General features: G+C 36.6%; 1 protein-coding gene across 1 annotated transcript in view; it reads left to right on the top strand.

Moving 5' to 3' along the window:
- Positions 1-26,480, top strand: part of LOC132382739 (meiosis inhibitor protein 1-like) — a 184,750-nt gene that overhangs the window by 45,015 nt on the left and 113,255 nt on the right. Inside the window, exons 9-10 of the mRNA XM_059953189.1 lie at positions 6,070-6,101; positions 21,271-21,385. Of these exons, the coding sequence (XP_059809172.1) occupies positions 6,070-6,101; positions 21,271-21,385 (147 nt within the window). The remainder of the gene's footprint in view (positions 1-6,069; positions 6,102-21,270; positions 21,386-26,480) is intronic.

The following is a 26,480-nucleotide window of genomic DNA, read 5'->3' on the forward strand; positions in this document are numbered from 1 at the left end:
GATGACATAAACATCTATTTCTCTAACTTCTGATAACTATCTCCCCTCATTCTTTCCAGTCTCAAAGATAGGTTGCGAAGAAAATGTAGATTGTCTATTCCCTTCAATAGATGCTATCTTATCCTCTGACTTCCTCCAGCATTTTGTGTGTCACTATGTCTGTCCAAAGATTTCTCCATCACCCAAACATAGAGTAGGATTAACAGTGCTACTGAGTTAGTGGTGTGGTAATCCATATGTAGGATTCTACAGTTGCATGCCTCTCTTGAGATTTAAAAACTTGGATTGAAATTCAATTACAGAGCCACAGAAATGGAATGACCTGTGTTATTCATGTGAACGTCAATGCTGCACATTTCTTGATCTTAGGGCAGCACAGTGGTGGTTTTAGTAGAGTTCCTCTCACACAGCTCCAATGACCTGGGTTCATTCCTGACCTCCAGACATATTTGTGTGAAGTTTGCATATTTTCCTTGTGATAATATAGGTTTTCTCTGGGTGGTTTGGTTTTCTTCCAGCTGTCAAAAATGTGTAGGTCGGTAGGCTTAGATGGGTTTAAAAAAATAGATTCTACTGTGTAGTAATCTACGCAGGTGGGGTTGTGGGTTGGAAATGATGGTAATAAGGGGAGAATAAAAACTGATAGATTTAAAGTTGACAATGGGCTGAATGACCTGTTTCCATTATGTGTGAGTCTACGAAAACAGCAACACCTAACATTCAACAAGAAGAGCAGAGTCATTTTCTTATTAATTCTAGGGATCTGTGTCTAGACAGTGTTCAGGCAAGTGTTGATAATTAGCAAGTGAGATTTGTGCCATGAATATGCCAGTAAGTGACCATCTACAACAAGAATTCCTAATGATCAAAATATTGCCATTGCTGAATACCCTGCCAATAATATGGGGGGGGGGGGAGTGTCACCATTGACCCAATACTCAGTTAAGACCATAAGATATATGGAGCAGAGTTAGGCTGTTCAGCCCATTGAGTCTGCTCTGCCTTTTCATCATGACTGATCCATTTCCCTTTTAACCCCATTCTCCTGCTTTCTGCCCATAACCTTTCACACCTTGACTAATCAACTTCTGTTTTAAATGTACCCAGTCACCTGACCTCCACAGCCGCTTGTAGCAATGAATTCCACCGATTGGTGAAAGAAATTCTTCCTCATCTTTGTTTTAAATGGAGGTTCCTCTATTTTGAGGCTTTGCCCTCTTGTCCTAGACTCCCCTATCAAAGGAAACATCCTCTTCACATCCACTTTAAATAGGCCTTTCGACATTTGATAGGCTTCAGTGATATCCCCCTCATTCTTCTAAATCCCAGCAAGGTAAGGCCCAGAGCCTTCAATCGTTTTTCATATGATAACCCTTTCATTTTCAGAAACATTCTTGTGAACATCCTCTGAACCTGCTCCAATATCAGCACATCCTTTCTTAAGTAAAGAGCCCAAAACTGCTCTCAATACTTCAAATGAGGCCTCACCAGTGCCTTATACAGCCTCTGCATTACATCCCTGCTTTTACATTCTAGTTCTCTTGAAATGAATGTTAACATTGCATTTGCTTTCCACATCAGCAATTCAACTTGTAGATTAGCCTTTAGGGAATCCAGCACAAAGACTCTCAAATCCCTTTGCACCTCAGGTTTTTGAATATTTTCCCTGTTTAGAAAATAGTCTATGCTTTTATTCTTTACCAAAGTGCATGACTATGCACTTCTCAGCACTGTATTCCATCTGCCACTAATTTTCTCATTCTCCTATTCTGTCTAAGTCCTTCTATAGCCTCTCTGCTTCCTGAACACTACCTGCTCCTCCACCTATCTTTGTATTGTTTGCAAACTTGGCCACAAAGCTATTAATTTCATCATCCAAATCATTGACATTCAATGTAAGAAGAAGTGGTATCAACACAGACCCCTGTGGAAAACCACCAGTCATCAGCAGCTAGTCTGAAAAGGATCCCTTTATTTCTACTCATTGGCTGATTGGCAAGAGGCAATGCTGTATCCATGATAGTATTTTTCCTGCAATACCTTGGCTCTTGTTTAGCAGCCTCATGTGTGGCACCTTGTCAAAAGCTTTCTGAAAATCCTATTATTCTTTGTCTCTCCTACTTTCTATTTTATGGTTGAAACCATGCTGACTTTGGCCTATTTTATCATGTACCTCCTAGTACCCTGAAACCACATTCTTAACAATCAACTCCAACATCTTCCCAACTGCTGAGGTCAGGCTAACTGGCCTATAATTTCCTTTCTTTTGTGTCTGCCTCCCTTCTTGAAGTTTGGAGTGACATTTGCAATTTTCCAGCCCTCCAAACCATGCCAGAGTCTATTGATTCTTGAAAGATCATTACCAATGCTTCCACAATCTCTTCAGCTACCTCTTTTAGAATCCTGGGTTGTAATCCATCAGGTACAGGTGACTTATCTACTTTCAGACCTTCCAGTTTCCCAAGCACTATCTCCCTAGTAGTAGCAATTGCACTCACTTTTGCCCCTTGACACTCTTGAACTTCTGTCATACTAGTAGTGTCTTCCACAGTGAAGAGTGATGTAAAACATTTAATCAGTTTGACTGTCATTTCCCTGTTCCCTATTACTAAGTCTCCAGCATCATTTTCCAGCAGTCCAATATCTACTCTTACCTCTTATACTCTTTATATATTTGAAAAAACTAAGAGGATCATTTTTGATATTATTGGTTAGCTTAGCTTCATATTTCATCTTTTCTCCCCTTATGGTTTTTTAAAATTTGCCAACCCTCTAATTTCCTACTAATTTTTGCTCTTATTATATACCCTCTCTTTTGCTTTTATGTTGGCCTTGACTTCCTTTGTCAGCCATGTTGGGTCATCCTCCCTTTAGAATATTTCTTCTTCTTTGGAATGCATTCTCCTGTGCTTTCTGATTTGCTCCCAGAAACTACAGCCATTGCTGCTGTGCCATCATCCTGCTAGTGTCCCCTTCCAATCAGCTTTGGCTGCCTCCTCTATCATGCCTCTGTAATTCCCTTTACTCCACTATAACACTGGTACATCTGACTTTAGCTTCTCCCTTCAAAATTGCAGGATGAATTCTATCATATTATGACCACTGATTCCTAAGGATTCCATGACCATAAGCTCTGGTTCTTTACACAACAACCAATCTCGAAAAGCTGATCCCCTAATGGGCTCAACCACAAGCTGCTCCAAAAAACCCATCGGAGGTACTCCACAAGTTCTCTCTCTTGGGATCTAATATCAACTTGATCTTCCCAATCTATTTGCATATTGAAATCCTTCATAACTAATATAACATTGCCCTTTTGACCTGCTTTTCTATCTCCTGCTGTAATTTGTAGACCACATCCTGGCTATTGTTTGAAGGTCTGTAAATAACTCTCATCAAGGTCTTCTTATCCTTGCAGTTTCTTAAATTCAACTAACCATATGTATACCATAACTACAAGAGAAAATCAGCATCTCCTGACACATCAGGGTTTTTCCATCTACAAAGTACAATTGAGGAATATGAAGAAGTATCTGCACCTACCATGATGATAGCAGATCCAACAACTCCTAAGATGTTCAGTACTTTCCAGGACAACACAGCCTATTTTGCATTCCATCATTCATGATAAATATTCTCTCTATCTATGCTAGGGGTTCCCAACTTGGGGGTCTGTAGAGCCCTTGTTTAATGGTAGGGGTCCATGGCCTAAACTAGATTTGGAGCCCCTGCTCGGCACAGTGATTGCAATGTGTTCTATCTACAAAATATGTTGCAGTAACGCTCTAAGGCTGCCTTGACGGTACCAGCAAAACCTGTGACCTCTACCACAAAGAGGAGCATAATCTGCCAGTTCTGATCCAAGTTGCACACTGCTATCACTTGGCATTATATTGTCAGTCCTTCATTGTCACTGGGTCTAAATCCTGTACCTTCCTATCTAGCTGTACTCTGGAACTTTAGTTATTTTTGTTTTCATGGTTTTCATTACAAGAAATATTCAGATTCAGTTTATTGTCATTTAAAAACCATAAATGCAATGCAGTTAAAAAATGAGACAACTTTCCTCCAGAATGATATCAACAAAGCACATGACAAAATAGACTACACCAAAAAATCCACATAACATTTGGCAATCCCCAAACCAGAGTCTGGAGAGGCTGCTGTGTATTAATATCGCTCTACCATCTTAGTGTGTTTCCTGGAAAGGAGCTCCAAACCCACCAGACAAACAAGACTAAAAACTAAACTACAAGATCTGCACAAAACCACATAGTTACAACAGTGCAAACAATATAAAGTAGGTTGCACCATTTTTGTAGCTTCCTAACTAAATTTCAAGCTATGCTTTCTTGAACTTAGTAGGTGAATATTGCAGCCTGACTGACAGGCTATGCCAATACAGATTGGCCGTGAAGAGAGAAACAATATTAGCAAGTAGAGAGACTGCTTCCTTTGGTGAGAATTTGTGAGTAATACCATAGAAGTGACTATAGATGTTTGGAATGTCTTCCTGGAAAAAGAACAAGGAAATTCTGATGTAAACTTTCTGCTAACTTTTGATTTGAAAATAAAATTCAAAGTGCAAAGTAAATTTATTATCAAAGTACATGTATTTCACTGTATGCAACCCTGAGATTTATTGCGGACATACACAATAAATCCATACATAAACAACAAAAATGTTTAGTCAAACGATATATTTACAATATTACCGAAATATTAAATATATGACAATCACCACCCTGTCTACCTGTGATTCCACTTTCAGGGAGCCATGTACTCCCATATCCCTCTGTTCTACAGCACTCAGAGCCCAATTGTTCACTCTGAAAGTTGTATCCTCATTTGTCTTCCAAGAATGTTCTATTTCACACTTAACTGAATTAAAATTCATTTGCTATTCCTCAGTCCATTTACCCAGCTGATCAAGTTCCCACTGCAATTCTTGACAACCATCTTCACTGCCTACCACACTATCTATTTTAGTGTCATCTGCAGATCTACTAAACATGCCTTGTACGTTCTCACACAAATTATTAATATAAATGACAAATAATAATGGGCCTATCAACTACCCTGAAATACCTGTCACAGGCTTCCAGTATGAAAGACAACTTTCCACAATCACTGTCTGCTTCCTACCACCAAGCCAATTGCTGCTGTCTCTCCCTGGATCCTGTGCAGTGTAACTTCCATAGCAGCCTACCATGCAGAGCTTTATCAATGGCGTTATTGAAGTCCAGACTACATCTATTAACTTGGCCTCATCAACTTGGTTGGTTATTTCTTCAAAAACCTCAAATTCATGAGACATGATCTCTCATGCACAAAAGCAGGCTGACTATCTCTAAATAACCTCCATCTCTTGAAATGCATGAAAATCTTATCTATCAGAATTCTGTCCAGTAACTTACCTATCATAGATGTCAGGCATTCTAGTGCAGATTTTTCTTTGCAGCCCTTCTTAAATGAAGGCACAACATTAGCCACCATCCAGTACCCTGGCACTTCACTTGTGGTTAATATGGTTCAGTTGCTATTTGCTATTTCCTCAAATATTAGAAAAGATTTAAAATGCTTATATTATGCTAATAAACAAAACATAATTCCAGTTCAATTACTTATCACATTAAATTTCTTGGTTTGACTGCACATTGTAAATACTGAATACAGATAAGAACAATGGAGATGTCATCAAAGAAACTGCTGCATTGCATCCTGAAGGTGCTACAAACTGCACCGATGATGAGGTTAATGATAAGAGTAGTCATTCCCATTCTTGGCTATTTATTGCTGTGATTCAGATTCACTGGGATATACATGCTCAAATGATTACTTGAACATGTGGGAGTGTTACAATAGTTGAGGGATTTTAGTATTCAATCTGGCTTTGAGTTTATTGTTAGAATATTGGTCTAAAAGTATTGCAGAATTTAAGCAACATAATTCAGTCATAACAAATTTAGTATATTCAAGTATACTGTTCCTTTAAATCTGAGCAGTATAAAAGTTGATTTTTATCCTGGTTAAACATTGAATGTTTTAATAAAGGAGCTTATTTTTCAGGTGGAAATTCACTGTTGTTACTATTGAAAAAGGTAATGATCACTTATCATAGTCTTCCATTTCTCCTATTGTATATCTTATAAATTCTTTAAATTTGGTGATCAATGTACAGTTAAGAGCCTGTTTTCTTATGTCATTGTTATCAGGCTAGAAAAGATTTTATTCAATTAAGCAGTCACCAGAATGAAAGTGCCCTCCCAGAACAAGACAATGCTGTAATCTAAATGAGGATTTTCATGATATAAGACCATAAGACATAGGAGCAGAATTAGGGCATTTGGCCCATCAAGTCTGCTCTGCCTATCTAAATATTTTCAGCTTGATTTGGACTTAATGTCCAGGGAGGGGAGACAGATGCCCCACACATCTTCTTTGAGCTCTCCCCATCACATTCAGTGCATGCTCCCTTGTATTAGACATTTTGACTATCAGCCTTCTATTATGTTTCTGGATATTTCCTGTATCTTGGAGCTCCTCTCTTAAGTGAATTCCAGTATAATTCCTTAATAATATTCACAGTAAACAAGAAGGAACAATGAACCAATTGCATAGATAATATCCATTTCCCTCCTTGGCTGATTTGGCTTTGATCTCTCTTTTGCTGTTCTATTTCTCTTCTGGTTGATTTTTGGGCCAAATATTGAGGTAACTAAAATCTGGTTTGGGATTGGAATATAACTTTCACCTATTCAGTGAAATCCAGTTGGCATGCACATTTCATAATTCCTGCTCATCATAATTGCAGTATTGCTGGTTCATTATTACTATTTGTAATTTTATATTATTATATATATACATTATTATATTTCAGTATAGTGAAAGCGCAGTGTAGATAGACAATAAGATGCAAGATCTCAACAGAACTTGTGAGGTCAAGGGTCCATCTCATCATACTACGGGACCATTCAATAGTGGGATAGAACTGTCTTTGAGCCTGATGATACATAGTTTCAGGCTTTTGCATCTTCTACCCAATGGGAGGGTTAGAAGAGAGAATGTCCAGGGAAGGTGTGATCTTTGATTATGCTGGTTGCTATAATAAGGCTGCTTTACTAAAACAGAAGTGTAGATGGACTCCATGGGGGGGGGGGGAGTGGAGTAGGTTTTGGTGATGTGTAGAGCTGTACCCACAACTCTGCAGTTTCTTGCAGTCAAGGGCAGAGCTGTTGCCATACCAAGCTGTGATGCTTCTGCATCAGATGGCATCTGTGGTGCATCATTATTGACTGATGAAAGTCAAAGGGGACATAGCAACAATTTTTAGCTCCTGAGGACTTAGAAGTGTTGTGAGCTTTCTTGGCTCTGCCATCAAGGTAGTTGGCCCAGGACAGGCTATTGGTGATGTTCACTCCTTAAAAATTTGAAGTCTTCAAGTCTCTTAACCTCAGCACCATTGATGTAAACAGGAGCTTGTGCACCACACCATTCTGGAAGTTAGTGGCTAGTTCTTCTGTTTTGCTGACTTTAAGGGAATGGTTATTATCATGATACTATGTCACTAGGGTCTCTATTGTTCTCCTGTTACCCATCATGATCTGAGATACAGCCCCCTATGGAGTTATCATCTGCAGATTGTAGACTGGATTGGAGTAGAATCTAGCTACACAGTTGTGATTGTATAGGGGGTAGGATGGGAGTGAAGGACAAGGCCATTATGGGGTACCTGTATTGAGAATAGTCGTAGTGGTGATGTTGCTAATGTCCTTACTTATTGTGGTCTGTTGGTCAGGAAGTCAGTTTAGAGGGAGGTGTTGAGTCCCAAGTTTAGAGTTTGTAGATAGAATACACTCAACACTAACAGTGGGAAAAAATGTGATTGACACTAGTTAAAACAAACCTACATTACCAAAAGCTGGTATGCATTAGCAACCACTAGACTGAATCTTTTGAAGGGGAGACGCATTGTAACTGGAGTACGTACTCACATAAGGACTATAGTGAAAATCCTTGGGGGGAATAAATTATTTAAGAAAGGGAGATAGAAAATGGGGGCTTACTGAAGTTGGTTTACAATGCCAGAGCACATGGTCTTTTTCTTCGGCCCTCAGTGAAGGGGAGACGCTAAGCTATCGATGATCTTCCATCTCCATTGCCCTCTCTTCTGAGCCAGTTTCTTGAGGGTAGACCAAGGGAGCCCCCATCGTCTAATTTCAGCCTCCATGTTTCTCTTCCATGTGTTCTTTGGATGTCCCTTTTTTTTCTTTCCTTAAGGATTCCATTTTAATGTTTGCCTGGTGATGTTACTGGTTGGCTTCCTCAATATATACCAATCCACCTCTATTTCCATTTGTGCATTAGTATCTTGATGGATTCCTGGTTGGTGTTTTCCCACAGTGTTTGGTTGGGAACTTTGTCAGTCCATCTGATGTTTAGAATCCTTCTCAGGTACTGATTAATAAACGCCTGCAGTTTCTGTTGTGTCTTTGTTGTTCTGGTTTCAGAGCCATTTAGGAGTACTGTTTTAACATCTGAGTTGAAGATTCTGATTTTGTTTTTCCTTGGTATGACTCAGGACTTCCATACTTTCTTCAAGGTGTTGAAAACTATTCTGGCCTTGTTGATCCTGGCTGTGCCCAATGTTGGAGATGTTTTTTTTTCAGTTAAGAGATCTCCATTTTTGTCCTTCATTTAGTGTTGATCTGGGTGAATTTGCCAGCTGGTTTCTTGGCAGTTTCGTATAGTTCTTTCATATTCCCATTTGCTGAGGCTTCTGCTTAGGATGCAAAGGTGTTGATGGACTCTCTCCTGTTCCTCTTAATGTTTCACTTTACTTCCGTGTGTTCTCTGTCAAATTCTCTTTGTGCCTCCACTTTCTCATTTCTAGTTCTGCTTCTACTGCATTTTTGTTTCAGTGTTCTCCTTTTGTTGATGGTTTTCACTATTCCTGGTGTAATCCACTCCTTATGCTCAAATGTCCTTTTTCCCAGCACTTCCTTACAAGTTTCATTTATTGCCTTTTGAAAGTGGTTCACTTGTCTTCAATATCAAGGTTCTCAAGTGCCTGGGACCTGTAGAAAAGTGTGAAGGCAAATCTCTGAGCTGTCCCTTTGCCTTTCAGGTGCCTGACATTGTACTTCAGTCGCTGGTTGGGTGGTGTGTAGCTTCTTTTTAGCTTCATCTGTACTTTGGCAATTGGAAGATGTTGGTCTGATCCTTAATCTGCACCATGTTTCACTCTTACATCATGGAGCGATCTTCAAAACTTCTTTGAGATGCATATGCGGTCGATCTGGTTCCCTGTTACTTTGTTTGGTGACATCCATGTTGCCTTGTGTATTTACTTGTGTGGGAGTAAGCTTCCTCCAATAACTAGCTTGAAGTTAACTCAAGTTTCAACAAATCATTCCCCATTTTCATTCATTTTTCTGAGACCGTGTTTCCCCATGACCTGTTTGTATCTTGCATTATCCCTACCTATTTTGGCATTTAAAATCTCCCATGAGAATAGTCAGGTCTTTTTCCTTCTCTCTGCTGATGACTCCACTGAGTACGTGTAGAATTCATCTTTGTTTTTTTCATTAGCATTATTTGGTGGTGTGTTACATTGGATAACTTGAGCAGTTATCTTGTGTTTTGTTTTAAAGCTAGCAGTGACGATTCTGGAACTGATGGCTTCCCCCGCAATCTCATGGCTCTACATGCATCTAATGTCATTGTGAAGGCTGCACCCTCTGTACGTGGTGCATCATTGCTCTGATGGCCTGAATATGTATGTATTTATTTATTGGTATACAGCCCTGGAGTACGCCCTTTTGGCACTTCAAGCTGCATGGCCTAATTATTCTGAGCAATTCCAGCAATCCCATTTCTCAATTTTTTATTTACTTACTGAGATGATATTTAACCCAACTGTCAGTTGGGTCTCTCCAGATGACATCCATCTTGTCTCACTCAATCCAAGAACTGACTGTACCTTTTCATCTCATTTGCTATGATGGTGGATTTTCCTATATGGTACATGATTCTCACATTCCAGATACCCAAGGTAAATACAAACTTTGGCAGCAAAAGAGTTGTTGGCTGTGCAGGATCCTGATGACTTTCTCTACACTGCTTTGTGTGTTCACTCGATAAGGAGCCTCTTCTCACAAAGTCAATGGTCTGGGTTGAAGTCCATCAATGTTTCTGAACAGGGGATTGGCTTGTACAGCTTCACAAGAGCCCTGGTGGCCAGCTTTACCCAATTCCACCATTCACGATGGGATAGTGTTGGACTTTGAGAGGTTGAGCACATGGTATTAGGGGTAATATACTGGAATGGATTAAGATTTGTTGACAGAAAGCAATGAGTGGGAATCAGCAGCTTTCTTAAATTAGCAAGCTGTGAATAGTAGAGTATTGCAGGGATCAATGCTTGGCCACAACAATTTGCATTCTGTATCAACAATTTGGATGAGGGGACCAAATACCATATTTCCAAGTTTGTTCTTGGCACTAAACTAGTTAGGATTATTAATTAGGAGGGACATCGATAACCTAGTGAGTGAAATAAAGCACAGCGGATAGAATATGTAGTAAACACATTTATCTTGTATGCATGCACCCAGAATTCGCATGCAACTGGCAAAATTACTTCTATGAAAATAAACTCAAATAATGAATCTTAGTTCAAATATTCAGCAAAGTAAGTGTGAGCAGGCACTATTAGTTTATTTACATTTATATACTTAATGGCAGTACAATAGTAGTCTGATCCATTTGAGGATCTGGCATTTCATGTGATTGTACAGACATACATTTGATTTAATTTTGTTGCATTTTGCCATGATACTCTTTAGCCTTTAAATATAGAATTGTGGGGTAAAACATTGTTCTTTAAAAGAACTAGGAGATTATACATAGTTCATTAATATTTTTGAAGTTTTATGGAGAACATACTAGTGTATGAAGTGCAATAATATTTTTGAATTCTCATGCAGCCAAATTATTTATGCAACTGGCACCTTTCTCCAAATGGATGCCAGATGGCTGAGAATATTTTTTAATGTGGTAGATCACAGCTAATCCACTTTGGTGCACAAAATAGAAAACTTTTCTTAAATGGTAAAAGACTGGGGAATGTTCAAAGAGACCAAGATATCCTTCTGCACATCACTGAAGGCTAACATGCAAGCTCTCAGAGGGCAATGGAAGGCAATCTCTGCAAATCTGATGAAAGGTCGTTGACTTGAAATGAAATGCTTTCTGATTGGCTGAATGTCTCTAGCAGTTTCTTTTTTTTAATTCAAGACAAATGGTGTGTGGGACTTTATCACAAGAAGATTTGAGGATAGGAGCGAAATATCTGTCAATTATATAGAGCATTACTGTGATTGAATTAATGCAAGTTTTAAAGCTGTGGTCTACCAGTTGCTATGGAATTCACAACACCCATAGTTCATGAAATAAATGTCTCTCTCAATCAGAAGGTACTTTTTTTCAAAATCTTATCAGTAGTGTAATGTTTTAATTACATTTTATGATACTTAGTGGATCAGTGCCACCTTTGCAAGTATTTCTTACGGGTCCTCTGACAAAATAACTAAAGTGCCGAAGTTTACTTGCTACGTACCAGCAGCAACAGGACACAGATTGAGTCAGGTTTTGATGTTAAAACTACTATCTTTAAGAAGTATCTACTCATAATATAGAAAATTAAACAAAATAAGCAGAAGTTAACAGCGTTATGCGTGTGTGGCTCCCAAACTGTCAAGTTTAGGAACAGTTCTTAAAGTCTTAAGATGGCAAACCAGAAAATGTCCAGTAATCCACGGAATAAATGAGGGAAGAGATTTGTAAATCCATGTTAAAATGTAGAGAGAAGGCAATCATGAAGAATTCCACAGGTTCCATGCTGGGAAAATGAAGTAACAGTCGCCAAAGATCTTATTCATCAAGTTGTTCCAAAATTTACGTAGAAATATCCCAACAATGACACTCCCGGAATATCCCTTTGCTCAAGTGGTTACCACTTAACACACCGGAATCCTGTCTTAAACATAGGCATTAATAGCAAACCAATCTAGTTTTATCAGTGTCAATCTCCTTTTTCTCTCTTCAGCATTCTCTTGGGCTCAAGGATGACTTGCATATGCTCCACTTCTAAGTTGGTTTATGAATTTGTAGCCTCTGCCATGAGTGGAGATGGAGTTAAATAGTAGGGTAGTCAGTTGGTTAATTCAGGAATCAGTGAGCTTCTGGGGGTTGGAGTTTCAAGATGGCGACGTAAACATCTGCCTTTTAGGCTCTCTTCATTTTTTCAACTATAATCACCCTTTAATCAAATCTTTTCGAACTTAATCATATGAGTTGATACTTTTGATTAACTTTTTTTTTCCTAAATCAATATTTGATTTAATCTTGTCAAACTTAAAATGGCTACAAGCAAGAAATTGTCTAAGGATCCTTTATCTATCGACACAATTTCTCATCTTCTGGATGCTAAACTTGCAAGTTTGGAAAGCAGGCTAGAAAGTAAATTGGAAAGTAAACTGGCAAGTTTGGAAAATAAGCTTACCACGAAAATATCTGAACTTGAAGGAGTTGTTAGATCGCTTGATACTAAGCTTCAATCGCAGGCATCAGATATTCAGCGGCATGAAGATAAGATCACGACTCTTGAAAAATTAATTTGTGAAAAAGTACGTACAATTGAAGCGCTGGAGAAGAAGGTACATTCGACTGCTAAAACAATAGATCAGTATAAGTTTAAAATTACTGATCTCGAAAACCGATCTTGCAGACAGAATTTGCGAATCATCGGGTTCCCCGAAAAAGTTGAGTCCGGTGATTTAACTGAATTTTTCTCTAAGTTATTGTGGGAAATTTTCGGTGGTGAAGGTTTGCATACTAAACCTGTTAACAACCGCGCTCACAGAGTTGCGAGATTTTCGGCTGCGAGTGGCAAACCACGAGCTGTGATTGTTCGCTTTCATTATCCTCGGGAGAAAGAGCTTTTAATTCGATTAGCTCATAAAAAAGGTATGATTTCTCACAATAGCAACACATTTCGAATTGTTGAAGATTATTCATTCGAAGTAATGAGAGCGAGAATCGCTTTTAAACCAGTGATGGCAGAGATTCATTCGATTGGACTTTAAGATATCCAGCGAATCTTAGAATTACGTTGAACGACAACAGTCAGCAATTTTTTAACACTCCGGAAGAAGCGAAGAAATTCGTTGAAGAATATCGATCTTCTAGTGCAAGTTGAACTATGTGTTAAGCTGAAGATTTTTTGGAGAGAAGATGCCATTTCATTTTAAGTTTTAACCTATGAAGTTGGGTTATAACTTCTTACCCTGATCTACGGGTCTGGTTTCTTTTTTTTTACTATCATCATCGTTTATAGATGCTCTTTTAATTTTTTATAATATCTTTTTTTTATTCTTTTTTTTGTTTCGGATATACACGTTTATATTTTGTAATAAGGATTTACTTTTTTTAAGATGTCGTTTCTTCTTCCCATAAGACTTTGCTTTTTGTAAGCATTTATTTGTTTGCCTGCACTTGGAAATGGGACGAATGTTTTGGATTTTTTGGTCTTTTTTTTATATATTGTAGTGTCTATTAAAACTTTCTTTAATCCTATTTTGATAACTTTTTTATTAAATTTTTTAATAGATTGCTGAACTTACATTTATATTTTGTAATATGGCTTTTTCAAAATGTCGTTTCTTCTTCCCATAAGTCTTTGCTTTTGAAACGTCATTTTTCTTGTATTTGAACATGGAATTTTTTTTAAAGGTATATTACACTTTCAAATTTTAATGTTTATACTTTTTTTATTAATGATCGTTTGTTTTATTATATTATTTTTTCATTCTGATTTGATATATATTCTCTCTTTGCAACCCTATATTTAAATCTGGGTGTTATATAGTTTTTGAAAATCTTTTTATGGAGCTGCCATCTTGAAATGGGGTTAATATTAGTGTTAGTTTATGCGCCTGCCGCTTGGCTTTCTTTCGAGGGGTGGGGGGAGGGGGTAGGGATCTTTTTTCACGCTTTTGCTTTTTATTTTTTTGCTTTTAGTTCATAGGCCGACTTCAAATTATTAATATTGGTGAGGAGTCATGTTCTCCGGTTGCTCCTGTATCATTTCTCCTTCTTCCTGAATTATGGGTTATGTGTTTTTTTAACCTTTCATGATATATACAATTAATATTAGCATGATGGATAAGTCTATTAATTTTATTTCTTGGAATACTAATGGTTTAAATCATCCGATTAAACGTAAAAAAATATTTAAAGTATTCCATAGACTAAATGCTAATATTATCTTTGTACAGGAGACCCATATTAGGAGGGAGGATAATCAACGTTTTTTTAGGTTCTGGAAGGGTCAACAATTTCATTCGAATTGTACTGCTAAAATTAGGGGTGTGTCTATTTTTATAGACCCCTCAATTTCGTTTATACATCATGAAATTATATCTGATCCACAGGGCAGATTTTAGTTGATTACTGGTTCACTTTTTAACCGAAAAGTGGCTTTAGTTAATATTTATGCTCCAAATTTTGACTGCCCTGATTTTTTTAAACGTTTATTTACTGCCCTTCCTAATCTAAATGAATATATGTTGATAATGGGTGGAGATTTCAATTGTTGTTTGAATCCTTTGATGGATAGATCTAAACCTATTCGAACTCTTCCGAATAGATCAGCTTTACTTATTAACTCTTTTATGGTTGATTCGGGAATTACTGAAATATGGCGGTTTTTGAACCCTAAAGATAAAGAATTTTCGTTTTTTTTCACATGTATATCATAGTTATTCTAGAATTGATTATTTTCTTATCGATCATCGTTTATTAGCAGATGTTATTGATTGTAAATATGATTCTATTGCTATTTCGGATCATGCACCTTTGAAGTTATCTATCAAGATTTCGGACTCTTTCATTAATACTAGATCTTGGAGACTCAACGCTACTTTGCTTCAAGATCCAAAATTTATTACCTTCATAAAACAGCAAATTGACTTATTTTTCTCAACAAACTATACCGAAGAGATTGACAGAGGAATACTTTGGGACTCTTTTAAGGCTTTTATTCGTGGACAAATTATCTCATATTCTGCTGGTAAAAGAAAACAAAGATATTTAGATATAGCTTTATTTGTGGATAAAATTAAAGAAATTGATAAGATTTATTCCGTTACTCCTACCAAAGAACTTTATAAGAAGAGAGTTGAACTGCAAATGGAACATAGCTTACTGTTATCTTCTTCAATTGAGAATCAATTAATTAAGACCAGGGCTCAATTTTATATTCATAGTGATCAAACTGGTAAATTGTTAGCTAATCAATTAAAAGCTATTTCGACTAAGCGACAAATTATTAAAATTCGTAAACAAGACGGTAATCTGACTACTGATCATAAAGAAATTAGTAATACTTTCCAAGATTTTTATAAATCTTTATATCAATCAGAATTTGATAGTGATCTGTGAATGATGGATAATTTTTTTTAACAATTTGAATATTCCCAAACTGACAGATGAAGATCGAAGTTTATTTGATGCTCCTATTTCTATGGCTGAGGTAGGAGAGGCTATTTCATCGATGAATTCAGGGAAAGCTCCTGGCCCTGATGGTTATATTATAGAATTTTTAAAAACTTTTTCTTCTTTACTTTCCCCTTGGCTATGTGAAATCTTTAATGATGCATTTATTAAGAAGAGACTACCCCAGTCTTTTTATGAAGCTACTATTTCTTTAATTCTTAAAGATCCTACTTTATGTGCATCTTATCGCCCTATATCGTTACTAAATGTAGACTCTAAGATTCTTACAAAAATTTTAGCTATTAGGTTAGAAGAGGTACTATCACAGATTATCTCAGGAGATCAAACTGGTTTCATTAGGAACCGATACTCCTTTTTTAATGTTAGAAAATTGATTAATATAATTTACACTTCCTCACCCACAACCCCAGAATGTGTTATTTCATTAGATGCTGAAAAAGCTTTTGATAGAGTTGAATGGACATACTTATTTAATGCCTTGAAGAATTTTAATTTTAGTTCTAATTTTATATCATGGATTAAATTAATATATTATAAACCTGTTGCTTCTGTTCTTACGAATAATTATAGATCCTCTTTTTTTCAATTATCTCGTGGTATGAGACAAGGTTGTCCCCTAAGTCCTTTATTATTTAATATTGCATTAGAACCTTTAGCCATTGCTATTCGTGAATCCCCTAATATTTTTGGTATTACCCGTAATGAGAAATTATACAAGTTATCGCTCTATGCTGATGACTTGTTGTTAAATATTTCTGATCCTGATAATTCTATTCCCGCTATTCTATCCTTGTTGGTTCAATTTGGTAGTTTTTCTGGTTACAAATTAAATTTGGATAAGAGTGAACTCTTCCCTTTAAATGCACAAACTTTACTGAGTGACAGGATACCATTTAAAATTGTTACTGATAATTTTATTTATTTAGGTATAAAAACTACCAAGAAATATAAAGATTTATTCAGATTGAATTTTTTACCTATGCTTCATCAAATTCAACAACTTACTACTAGATGGTCTCCTTTATCCTTATCATTGGTTGGTTGGATCAATGCTGTTAAAATGATGATTTTACCGAAATTTTTATATTTATTTCAAGCCTTACCAACTTTTATTCCTAAGTCTTTTTTTGATAGCATTGATTCAAAAATTTCCTCATTTGTGTGGCAAAATAAAAACCCCAGATTAAGTAAAAGACAGTTACAGAAATCTAAAAAAGATGGTGGTTTAGCTCTACCCAATTTTAGATTTTACTATTGGGTGAATAATATTCAGAATTTATTATACTGGAAATTAGATTTAGATTTACCATTGTGCCCACAGTGGGTAAATTTAGAATGTAATGATACACAAGGATATTCTCTATTTTCTGTTCTTGGTTCTTCTCTCCCTGTTGATTTAGTTAAACTTAATAAACAGATATCTAACCCTATTGTCAAACATACATTACGAATTTGGTTTCAATTTCGTAAATTTTTTACTCTAAAAAACTTCGTTCTTGATAGCCCTATCTTACTTAATTTTTTCTTTAAACCCTCTTTAACAGATCAAGCTTTTAGTATATGGAAAAGGAAAGGTATAATATGTTTTCGCGATCTTTTTTCTGAAGGTAGTTTGATGTCTTTTGATCAACTTTCTAACAAATTTAAATTACCTAAATCTAATTTTTTTAGATATTTACAAATTAGAAACTTTTTGTATAAAGTTTTACCATCCTTTCCTAATTCAACTTTGATAGATTTTTCAGATATGATTTTTACTTTAAGTCCCTGTCAGAAGAGATTAGTGGCTCTTATTTATAATATGATTATGAAGATACAACCAGAGATATCAGGTAGAATTAAACAGGAATGGGAAAAAGAACTTCAATACAATATTTCAATGGAAAAATGGGAAAAAATTTTACAAATGGTTAATTCTTTTTCTATATGTGCTAAACATGCTTTAATACAATTTAAGGTTGTACATAGAGCTCATATGTCTAAAGATAAGCTTGCTCGGTTTTATTCTCATGTTAATCCTCAATGTGACAGATGTCATTTAGATGTGACTTCATTGACCCACATGTTTTGGTCATGTCCTACTTTACATAATTATTGGAAGGACATATTTGCTACCATTTCCTCAATTTGCAATATTGATTTACAACCTCATTTTATCACTGCAATTTTTGGTATACCAAATGAAGATGATAGTCGATTCTCCCCTTCAATTAGACCAGGGGTCGGCAACCCGCGGCTCCGGAGCCGCATGCGACTCTTTCATCTCTGTGCTGCGGCTCCCTGTGGTTTGTTAGTTTTTGAAATGTAATTCGAAATTTGAAGATTATGGTGATCTTGTACAATCTAAATAAAACATTGTGGCGACCCCATTTCCTGGCACATCCGAACCGGCTCACAATTAGCCACCGTTCCGGCTAAAGGAGATAGCCTCCGGGGGTTTGTGAGTATGTCTTTTGGAGCATCCGCGCCCACGGGGGGGGGGGGCAGGTTGAGGGAGGCTTAAAAGCAAGGCTGTTTAGTTCGAATAAAGTTATCTTTGCAGTGTCGTTATTTTAGCGCTGCGTGTAGCACAGCGCTACAACGTGTTTTTTAATCGCTATTAATATACGTCACAACTGCCAATGCCTGACACCTGCCAGTGCGCGATTTCTTTTAATTTTTCGATCCAAGGTAGGCTAACTATGGAGTAACCTTCAATCCAACGTCTTTTTATCGTTCAAAATGTTTTTGTTGCATGCAGAAATGTAATTTCGTTTTCTCTGCAGGAGTTCATCAATTTCATAAATGCAACACATTATAGTTTGTTTATACATAGCATAAAGGCAAAAAAAAAAACCGTTGTATGCAGTGTTATTTCATTTTAAATGTCAAACGGGTTTTGTGGCTCCCAGTGTTTTCTTTTCTGTGGGAAATGGGTCCATATGGCTCTTTCAGTGGTAAAGGTTGCTGACCCCTGAATTAGACGAATGATTGCCTTTGTAACATTAATGGCCAGGAGATCTATATTACAAAATTGGAAAGAAGTAAATCCTCCTACCACATTTCAGTGGTTCTCTCAAACTATTTCTTGTTTAAGTTTAGAAAAAATTAGAAGTACTATTTTTGATTCATCAATTAAATTTGAAGAAACTTGGGGACCGTTCATTCGACACTTTCATATGAATTAATTTGACTTCTTCCAGACCTTTACTCTTATTATTCTTGTACTGGTATGGAGTTTCGGTGTTTTTGACACTATCATATACATATAAACTATTATTACTGCCCATGTTAGTTTAGGTTTATTTTTTTTTATTATTTCCTTAAATATACATTTTTTCTTATATTTTATACTTTTTTTTTCTTTTGATGATTATTTTTAATCTTTTCATGTATAATCAATATAGATTAGATTGATTATTGTAAGATCCTTTTTCGCTGATAGTTTAATAAGATATTGTTGTTACTAATTTAATTTCAAATCTATTGTATTCATAACCTATTTAATATAATATTTTATGTTTTTTTTAAAAAAACTAATAAAAAGATTGAAAAAGAAAGGAATCAATGAGCTTCTGCTAGCCTTTTGTTTGTTCTTAATCATTGGATCAGAGATGATCAATGTAATCCTGAATGTTCCTTTCCTATTTTGATTGGTCATAGATCAGGAATTTCCACAAACCACTAGAAAATTTATACTTAGTCAAGGAGACTTTGAGAGGGTCTATAAATTGTTTCCCTTATTTCCTAGTAATCTCTGATTGTGTGAAACTGAGAGGTGGAATTGCTGTCTGTAATCTGTTTTATGCCAATAATTTAGTGATTGATGGCCAAACTAGCAGAGGACTTTTCTCAGATTGAGCAGCTTAGCCAGGCTAACGACCTAATACACTGTTAATCAAATGAAACTAAAACAAATCACGGGTCACCTCTTCCATCACTACAACTGTGATATAGATATATCATCTGCCATTGCCTTGGTTGAAAATTACATTCATATTCTAGGCCAAATACCCAGTTGCACTTTCATGCACTTAACACAGCTTCATGTCTTACATATTCACTGATCATGATAATTATGTTGCATAACTTAAACCTTACTCCCTTTTGTGCAGAGCATGAATGGTTTCAAGTGAACAGTGCATAAATAGTAAGAATGTACAACATCCTAGCTTCTGAGTCATTCCAAACCACTACTCATCTGTGCCATATCTCACAATTTATTGTCCATTGTTGTATTAAGGAAGTCACTCAAATTTCATACATGAAAAGACAATTTGTGTACATTTTCAGAAAAGACAGAATGAGCACAGGAAATTGGTTGCATTGGATTGCTCTCCCAAAGTGAGTCATAAATAGACAACACTGGGGATTTCATATGTAACCTCTTCGTACAAGAGGCCTAGAGGGGTTTTGTAGCCCAAATATTCAAAGAAGATGGTTTCTATGACCACTGTCCTTCAGATCTGACCACCAGAATCTTTCCATCATTACTGCATCTATAAGTTCAGTAGAAATATACTGCAATAGCTAGAAAAGTATTGATTGGATTGTGGAGTGTCCTTTTAGAAAATGATTTCAAATAGTATCTGCTGAGTTAAATATCAGAACTTGTAGTGAGAGTGTCAGATCTTATAGTCTAATCCTATTAACACTATTCTGTTATTCAAGCAATTAATGTTATTGTTATATGAATTTCACAAACAGTATTTGGATTACCTGAAGCACTATTTTAACATTTATAAAGTAGTAATGTACATAGTTTTTAGCCGATATATATTTATAGGATAGAGGTGCTGTCTGCATGCATTAACAGATACTAGATATGAATGTAATTTTCAACCAAGGCAATGGCAGATGATAGTCCATGTACCTGGCTGCCTAAAAGTAAAGTGTCTCTGCAGTGGAATCTGCACCAGATTAATGAATTTGTTGTATAGAATTTAAAGTTCATCCTTCCTTGCAAGCGGTATACAGCCACTGTTGCACTATGTTGCAGACCCAACCCTGATGTGGCATCTAAAGGTTGATGCTTTTCACTACAAGACTAATAACAAACATTCAACATTTGCTCCAGTTCAAGGGTCCATTTTGTTGCTGGACATGTGTTTAAGTGTGCAAGTTACAGAGCAAGCATTAAATTCATAAATAGGAATGCTCACATCAAATTAGCCCAATGCTATTTTGATCTCCCTACTCCCTACTCTGCAGCCTTTTGCTAACCCTTAAATATGGATGTGTTAACTTTTTCAGCAATATGACTTGGCATGACTTGTGCTACTTCATCAAGGAGCTAAAATGGCACCTATAGCTATTGAAATAAGTTTTACACTGTAACTCTTTGTAGCAGGGATCTATTGAACCCATGAGAGCTACGATTTAACATTAATTTACACTATCTCAACATAATTATTGCCAGTTCCAAATTGTAATGGGGGGGAAGGAGGAGGAAGAAGAAGATGAACAGTCCAAGTGCTGAAAGTTGTACTGAAGTATTCTTTGAAAATATGTTCTATGATTTTTTGCCCTTTGAATTATGTGATGTGCTGCAGGATATCTAGATTTTGATTTGGTTTTAAAGCCACAGCTTCAGTTTGGCTTACTTCAGTTATGTTCTTTCATTGGTGACTTTAATATCATTTGTTGGTCAGTACAACCAAGAAGAGATGGTAGTTGAAAGCTAAGATAGCATTTTACTTTGTTTTCTTTCAGTTGCTGCTCAACAGAGATGAAATACTGCAGATTATAAGTGTGCAATGCATGACTTCCATACTCGTTCACTCTCCAGTGCAGTATGCTCCCGAACTTGTGTATGCAGATATTCCAGGTGATTTTTATTTACTAATATGCATTAAGTACATACTATTGTGTAAGATGGTTGCATATTTAGATTACCAGCATAAATACTTGCCCATTGTCAGTCCATCTACTCATAATGACAATCTTAAGAGTCACAGAAAAGTATAGCACAGAAACAAGCCCTTCGGTCCTTCTAATGCATGCCAAAATATTTAAACTGCCTACTCCCATTGACCTGCGCTGAGACTATTCCTGTTTCTTGTAATGTCATCTCTCACCAGACAAAAGTTTGCCTGGGTTCTGATGTATTTCAGCTCACTAAATCTCATTGTCATTTGAATGCTCTCAGTAATTCAAAGTTCTTGTCTTTGTTTTTGAATACATTCATAATTTTGCTGTTCTGGTATGTTAGTGGAGAAGGCAATGGTACTTCTACCTTCTTGGTGGAAATCAGGTGTCAGAGTTAAAATCACTCAAATCACTTGTAGGTCCTGCAACAGCTGGGTTGACCACTCATAGTTCTCTCCTGCTTGGGAGCAATTATCCAATTGTAGCAGAAATCCACTGAAAGGTTTAGATATTAGTTTCAATGTTATGACTTTTAAAAAAGTCCCAGACCTCAAAGGCAACAATTTTAATGTTTACATTCATTTGTGGGACCAGTCAGAAATGCCATCACTAAGATAATCTCCTCTTCTCCTTGTCTTCCTCCTCTTCTTATTCTTCTTCTTCCCCTCCCCCTATTGTAAGGTGATTTACCACCACCTACTGAGCATCATTCAAACACACCAAATACTTTTCATCCAGAAGGTCTTCCTCCACCATCCCTTTCATATTTGTGTCACTACAACCTCACATACTGCTATGAGCATTAAAAACCCTTGACTATTAATTAACAAACTTTTAGCATTCCATTGTAAAAAAAATGAGGAGAAAAAAGGAAAAAGAAATAACATTAACAACCCTTCTTTGAAGTATGAATATTATTTACTACTCCCTGTACAGCACCATTATTAACCTCTAGAATTGAGTCTTAATATCTGTAGATGTTTTTCTGCAACTTTTAATATAATTTCAATATTTTCTGTTCTACTTTTAGTTTGTCCTGTACAGTTTACCACATCTGCCACGAAAGAAAGAAATGTTAGTTCATCAACAATCTACAAGTCCTTTGTAATAAAATCATACACTTTACACAATGACTTTTATCTCTGTTTCCTAGATGTTAATAGGTCCTATTCACATTGTCTTCTGCACCTTCTGAAGAGCCTGTGCATCTGATGTGCCCATTTCTACCTGAAAACGCTGCACTTCCTCTGCTTTCTTATATACAGATTACCCTGCTATGTAGAGCTATGTTCCCATCTACAATTGATACATTCTAGCCTATTACCTTCTCCACAATTACCATCATCACGTTTTCTACCACATCTACAACACTGCATTTTACCCTTGCACACACACAGCTGCTACATGACCAAACCTTTGGCACTGATAACATCTCAGAGGGGGTGGCACATAGACTCAAACCATATAACTCATATAGCCTAAATTAACAATGTCTGACAACGTTTTTCCATCAAAGTTAATCAACCCTGATAAGTTACCTGTTCTTACTCCACCACAAAACCCTTTTAAACACTTAGGGTGTTCAGCTCCCCCCCCCCACCCCATTAAATTATTTTTAACTTGGTCCATGATACATCTAGAGACACTCCAGAGATTACTCCCCAGAGTCTCTGTCTTTCAATATAATTACTTAGTGTTATTTTTCTTCTTCCCAAAGCTTTTAACCCTAAAGCTTTGTTAATGTTGCTTACTATCTGTACAAAACACCTAAGATTGCCAATGCTCTAGGATGGCTTCTTCCACCATGCCATCAGATTGATTAATCCATGCTGCCACAATTGTATTTCTAAGCTATATTGACTGTTCTGTTGTATATCTTAGTACACACTATTTATTACAGAATACTATAATTTGCACATTCAGATGGAGAAGTAACATAAGGATTTTTACTGCTTTATATGAAGGATGTAAGAAATGAAGTCAATTCAATTCTTATAGGTCTTGTGTCCACTATATCTCCTTCTTAAAAATCCTTAGTTAATCTAATTGGATTGATATCAGAAACCAGTCCTCATTCAAAACTCAGTAATACCTTAGTAATACCTCAGTAACACTATTCCTTCCTTCTTTTATTAAAATTGCATCTACTGCCTTCATCAATGGATGATAAGTTACTACATTCCTCAATTTGTCACTTTCTTTTTCATTCCCCAGAAACCTGCCAGTCGCATTTCTCCATATGACTCCTATTACTCAATAGCATCTCCAGTTTGCTACTTCCATCTTCTTCATCACTTCCTGACATCTTCACCCCACAATCCTCGAGTGAAACCTTTATTCAACTCTGCACTCAATGCTCAATCCCATACAACTTTGAAATGCCAATGTCAGCTGGAGCTGTCAGTCTCTGTTACAGAATTTCTTCAGGTGTTAAGTTACACAAGCAGACCTTCATAAACATTCAACCACATTCAAATCCTAATAAAAACAATTAACAATACTCTACAATTTTAATCTCATGTAACAAATTAGAACGTTGAAAGACTTACTCAGGGAAGTAATTGTAAGAAATGCATATTTAAATAAAATCAATTAAATAAAATTTGGAGAATTTCTATATGCATGTTCTTCTCCCTGCAGTTGTTTCACCCAATTACAGAAAACATGTCTGCCAACAGGATATCGTGGAAGGTGGCTGTTTCTACAGGACTCTTAGGAGCCTTGAGGCAAAGGGTAGTTTTCTTAGATTGCAGTCAGCTGAGTGACAGTTTAAAGCTTCTGTCCTCACAACAGAGTCCTGAATTTCCAGCTAGTTATCTAAATAAAAGATGGTAGTTTCAGCTGCGTGCTCTCAGTGGAAGATATTTAGCAAAATTATTTGACTTCCAAACCAAGCTCTAATTATCCCATTTCTGTTTTTAACAGACAAGGAATCTGTCTCAGAAGACATTGGGTCACATCAGTCTTTTAGAAAGACTTAAGAATTTTAGGAAGTTTTTATTTTAAGTTGAAACCAACCAGATTTATTGGCTTTTAGTAATCTCCCACAACTCAAAAATGTCCCCTTTGAACTTTATTTGAGAACCCAACTTCAAATCTCCTCACTCAGTCTCTTTCCCTCTCTCTTTCCTGTGATTGATATCTATGGTTTGATGCTGTAGACTTCAGCAGGAAAAAAAAAGTTTGAAGATTGCCTGCATTTAATTTCAGCATATGGGAAACATGTATATTTGGGATATCTTCCCGTCTCACTTCTCTTATTCCCCCAAGAAAATACGGGATTGTAAACTCATCTATCAAAAACTGTTTTTAATGAAGTACTTAATGTTTGTTGAGTCCAGTTTAAGACATTTTTTCTATTATAAACTTGTCATCAATGTTAATATTAAAAGAATAACTGAGAATTACAAGAAGATATGACCAATAAATAGAAATATAAGGCCTTGACTGACATACCAGAATGCCTTAATGTAGCCAGCAAGGAGCTCACTCATATAGTCAGATAAATTGGTTGCAAAACTCAATCAACTGCAAAAATGGTCTTCTTGAAGATCAGTGTGGTTATCTAGGGAGGTTAAAGAGATGGGGGAGATCTTAAATATTTTTTCCGCATTTGTATTACTCAGGAGACAGACACAGAGTCTAAGAACTGAGAAAAAGAGTAGTGAGATCATGGACCATATTTGGATTACAGAAGAGGAGGTAGTTGGCAAATTAGGGTGAATAAATCCCCAGGGCCTAGCAAGGTGTCCCCTCAGACCTTGTAGGAAGCAGAAATTACAGAGGCCCTAGCAGAGATATTTACAATGTCATTAGCCAAGGGTGAGGTGCTAGAGGACTGGAGGATAGCAAATGTTGTGTTGATCAAGAAAGGCTCTAAGAATAAGCCAGAAAATTATAGGCCAGTGAGCCTGGCATCAGTCATGGCTAAATTATTGAAAGGTATTCTAAGGGACAGGATAGGTAAGTATTTGGATAGACAGGGCCTGATTACAGATAGTCAGCATGACTTTGTGTGTGGCAGATTGTGTCTAACAAATTTTATAGAATTGTTTAAGGAAGTTATGAAGAGGATTGATGAAGGAAAGGTGGTGGACATTGTCGACATGGATTTTAGCAAGTCCTTTGAGGAAGTCCTGCATGGGAGACTGGTCCAGAAGGTTAAGCCATTTGGCTTTCAGGATGAAGTCGCCAAATGGATCCATCATTGGCATAATGGGAGAAGCCAGAGAGTGGTAGTAAATGATTGTCTCTTTGACTGGAGGCCTGTCATTAGTGGTGTGCCACAGTGATTGGTGCTGAGTCTGTTGTTGTTTATCATGTGTACTAATGATTTAGATGATAACGTATTAAACTGGATCAGCAAATTTGCAGATGACACAAAGTTGAAGGGTTTGGTGGACAGCGAGGAAAGCTATCAAAGCTTGCAACGGGAGCTGGACTAGCTGGAAAAATGGGTTGAAAAATAGCAGATAGAATTTAATGCAGACAAGTGTGAGGTACCTGCACTTAGACGGGACAAACTAGAATAGGACTTACACAGTGAGTAAAAGGGCAATGAGGTGTGCAGTAGAAAAGGAATTTGGGAATACAGATCTATAATCCTTGAAAATGATATCATAGGTAGAGAGCTTTTAGTACATTGGCCTTCATGAATCAGAATACTGAGTTCAGGGGTTGGAATGTTGCGATGAAGTTGTATGAGTCATTGATGAAGCTGAATTTTGAGCATTTTGGGCAGTTCTGGTTACCTACCTACAGGAAAGGGTGTAGAGAGATTTTACAATGCTTGAGGAAAAGGTTGAACAGGTTAGGACTTTATTTCCTGGAACATAAGAGAATGAAGGGAGATTTTATAGAGGTATACAAAATTATGAGGGGTATAGAGAGGGTAAATATATGCATGTTTTTCCCCCTAAGGTTGTGTGAGACTTGAACTAGAGGTCATAATTTTAGTGTGAAAGGTGAAATATTTAATTTGAACCTGGGTGGAAAGGAGTGACAGTGGGAGTGGTGGATGCGGGTTCAGTTGGAAATTTAAAGAGATTTGGATA

Source organism: Hypanus sabinus, chromosome 29 (genome assembly GCF_030144855.1).
Source record: "Hypanus sabinus isolate sHypSab1 chromosome 29, sHypSab1.hap1, whole genome shotgun sequence".
NCBI classification, from domain to species: Eukaryota; Metazoa; Chordata; class Chondrichthyes; order Myliobatiformes; family Dasyatidae; genus Hypanus; species Hypanus sabinus.